At 38.7% G+C, this 2,831-nt stretch overlaps 1 protein-coding gene across 1 annotated transcript; it reads right to left on the reverse strand.

Moving 5' to 3' along the window:
- Positions 1-744: 744 nt before the first annotated feature.
- On the reverse strand, positions 745-2,568 carry LOC117336791. The gene has a single exon (XM_033897435.1). It carries the CDS (start codon positions 1,859-1,861, stop codon positions 989-991), a length of 873 nt encoding a protein of 290 aa, XP_033753326.1. The 5' UTR covers positions 1,862-2,568; the 3' UTR covers positions 745-988.
- Positions 2,569-2,831: the final 263 nt, after the last annotated feature.

Consider the following 2,831-nt stretch of genomic DNA (forward strand, 5'->3'; position numbering starts at 1 on the left):
TGTAGATAATGCATTTGTGTTGTCTTCTATAATTCGTCCTCAAGATAATCACTAATATGTTTTTGTTCATAGCAGAACGTGTATTATAGTTGTCCAACCCACACATCGGTGTGTCTGGTAAATTAACGGAGTATTAATAATCAGCATATGATCATTAATTACTTGAAGAATATGTTGTCATTTAGGCTAATTATTCCTTCCAAATTTGCACCTGTAAAGGATGTCCATTAAACATCAGCTCTTTAGTTTTTATTAAAATCATACTAATAAAATATACTCATTATAGGCACATATTTACTTTCTCAGAAAGGGTATGAAATTGAAGGTATTTCGCAGGATAATAACGTTATATCATTTTGGTTATATATCTCTGCGTTATAGAGGACATCGTTTATAGTAGCAGGACATTAGGTGCTGTGTAAATTTGGATGAACTGGAATGTCCAAACTCATGACAACGAGATCAGCATGCTATTTACGGGAGAACTACTGTGTAGTTAGATAATTTTTCAATAGAATCAGCTTAGCTGATAGATCTTTTTTTTTCTTTTTTAAGTTGACTAGTGTCGGTGTCATAGTAGCCCTAACATGTTTAACGCAAAACGAGAAGAAAGAATGTAATCTTCTGAGAATGATATTGGCTATTTTCCGTCAATTGACATTCAAGTTACGTTGTTCAGTATTATTGATGAATTAACAAATATTACTTATGCTGTTTTAGAACAAAGAATAAAGAAGGTATGTATGCATTTCCATTTTTTAAATCACAAGAGAACAATGAGGAAAACAGAACACTGTGAAATCGTGAAGGTGTAACAGCATACAATCCAAAAATACATATACCAACATTTGTAGTTATAACGTTTTAAAATATATCCAATTTTAAAACAAATTTCAGCAAATTATTTGCCCAGCTGAAAACAAAACATGAAAGGGGGACATATAAGACAATGTTCCTGAAAATAACATTTTTACTAAACCGGAAGATATTATTCATTGGTGGAACCCATTTCCGTTAGCCACTGACGAACCCTTCCTTCTTTCACAGCCAACTCGTCTGTAACCATAGTAACCATAGACGATGAAAAACCATCGTCCGACTCCTCGTAGCCCGTCCTGACTTTTGATAGATCCCTCTCGACCCCAGCTAGGGAACCCAAGTCAGGAAAACTTCCGTCCGTATTAGAATTGCTTTGATTGACAAACAATTGTTGTCCACATTCATTATGTAAATTATTTACAGATTTAGTACACCTTTGAACTTGAGTTTCGTAAATATCGTTTGGTTTTTCGGGATTTGATACGTATCGCCTCAGCAGACTCTGTTTTTGCTTTATCATCTCCAGTTTGTCCGAAAACTGTGTGCTATCAGACGAAGAATCGTTAGATATGAGACCCACACTACGAGCCGTATACTCACTAGTAAGGGAAACAGCACTTCCGACACGACTTCCGGGGCCAAGTTTAGTAGGGAGCGTGTTGGGGTCATACGATTCCAGCCAATTCGAGTCATCGTCACAATGGCTACTGTGATTTCCGTATTGATGGAAAGACCGTCTCGGAAGTCTAGGAGAACAGTATATATCTATAACATTTCTAGGCTCTGCTTCTTTCCCATTACAATTAATGGCGTTTCCACTTGAAGATTTGCTTGAAGCTCCGGACCCACCGGCCATACACGTAGCCAATTCACCGGCTGATCGAGAATGGGGTATTGTATTAGTAGAACTGGCATCTGCCTTCTCGTCCGCGTTCAGGACGATCTGGGGCACCGCCGGTATAAACAGGGATTGGACACCTTTCCGATCGGTAGTTGATATTTTTCTCGTTTGTGTTGAAGATGAAGACGATGACGATGACATTTTTGCGAATGAAGTATTTCACACTGTTTATTTATACGTTGTTAGGTCGTTGTTATCATTTCTATCATAGCGATGTGTAATCCAGAGCACAGCACAATTCCAAGTTACACACACGACGAGAATAGGTCCCCAGCATGTTTTTCTCCACATAAATCCGTTTGAAAGGTTCCTTCCTGGTATAATCCTTAAAACAGGGTATTGTGGATCGGCATAATTATCGACACATCGTGTTTTAATATCCCATGTATAAATTTGTGTTCATTTATCCTTTTTTCTGTTTTAAATTTCACTATTATATACGACGGTTTTCTGAACCACAACACATCTCTCGCTATAGCCGGAATCAATACGAATTTTTCTCAGTGAATTCTCCGCTCTTAAACCACTTCCTGAAGTTGTGGTAGCAGACGACACACCAGCCGCCCAAATATTTGGTGGCATGCGATCACTGGCAGGAACTATATGAAGTAGACAGTTTCTTTCAACCTGAAATTGTCGCCTGCGATCGATGGTGCCAACCTGTTTAGCTACTCCACAGCGTTTCTCGGCACAGCTGCTGTTGTTCTACAACGTATGTTTAAGGAAAAAACAAAACTAATACATTGAAATTAATCTTCTAAATATTTAAATTTTTCATGACCATCTACAGAAAATAATGCTATTGCTTCTCCTAAAGCGTCGAGATCGATGCATCTTTGTGAACACCAACCAAACAATTGCCTTGGAACGAAATCAATTAGGCGAGTTATAGCTGTCGTGTTCGGCGATCGGAGCGCCCCCTGTAGGCCGTATTGATTATTCTATGATATTATTGATCACAGTCCGAGGGCAAAAGGCCTTCGCGATAGTATTGTAGGCGTCCATAGTTATGGTTGGCCAGCGTATGAACAATTGTCATTGTTGGAGTTGAGTATAGTTGATGTGCAAAAGGGAGTATGGCAAATAACGTCGCTAATTCAGGGCCAGGGGG

The sequence above is a fragment of the Pecten maximus genome, chromosome 10, assembly GCF_902652985.1.
Source record: "Pecten maximus chromosome 10, xPecMax1.1, whole genome shotgun sequence".
Classification (NCBI taxonomy): Eukaryota; Metazoa; Mollusca; class Bivalvia; order Pectinida; family Pectinidae; genus Pecten; species Pecten maximus.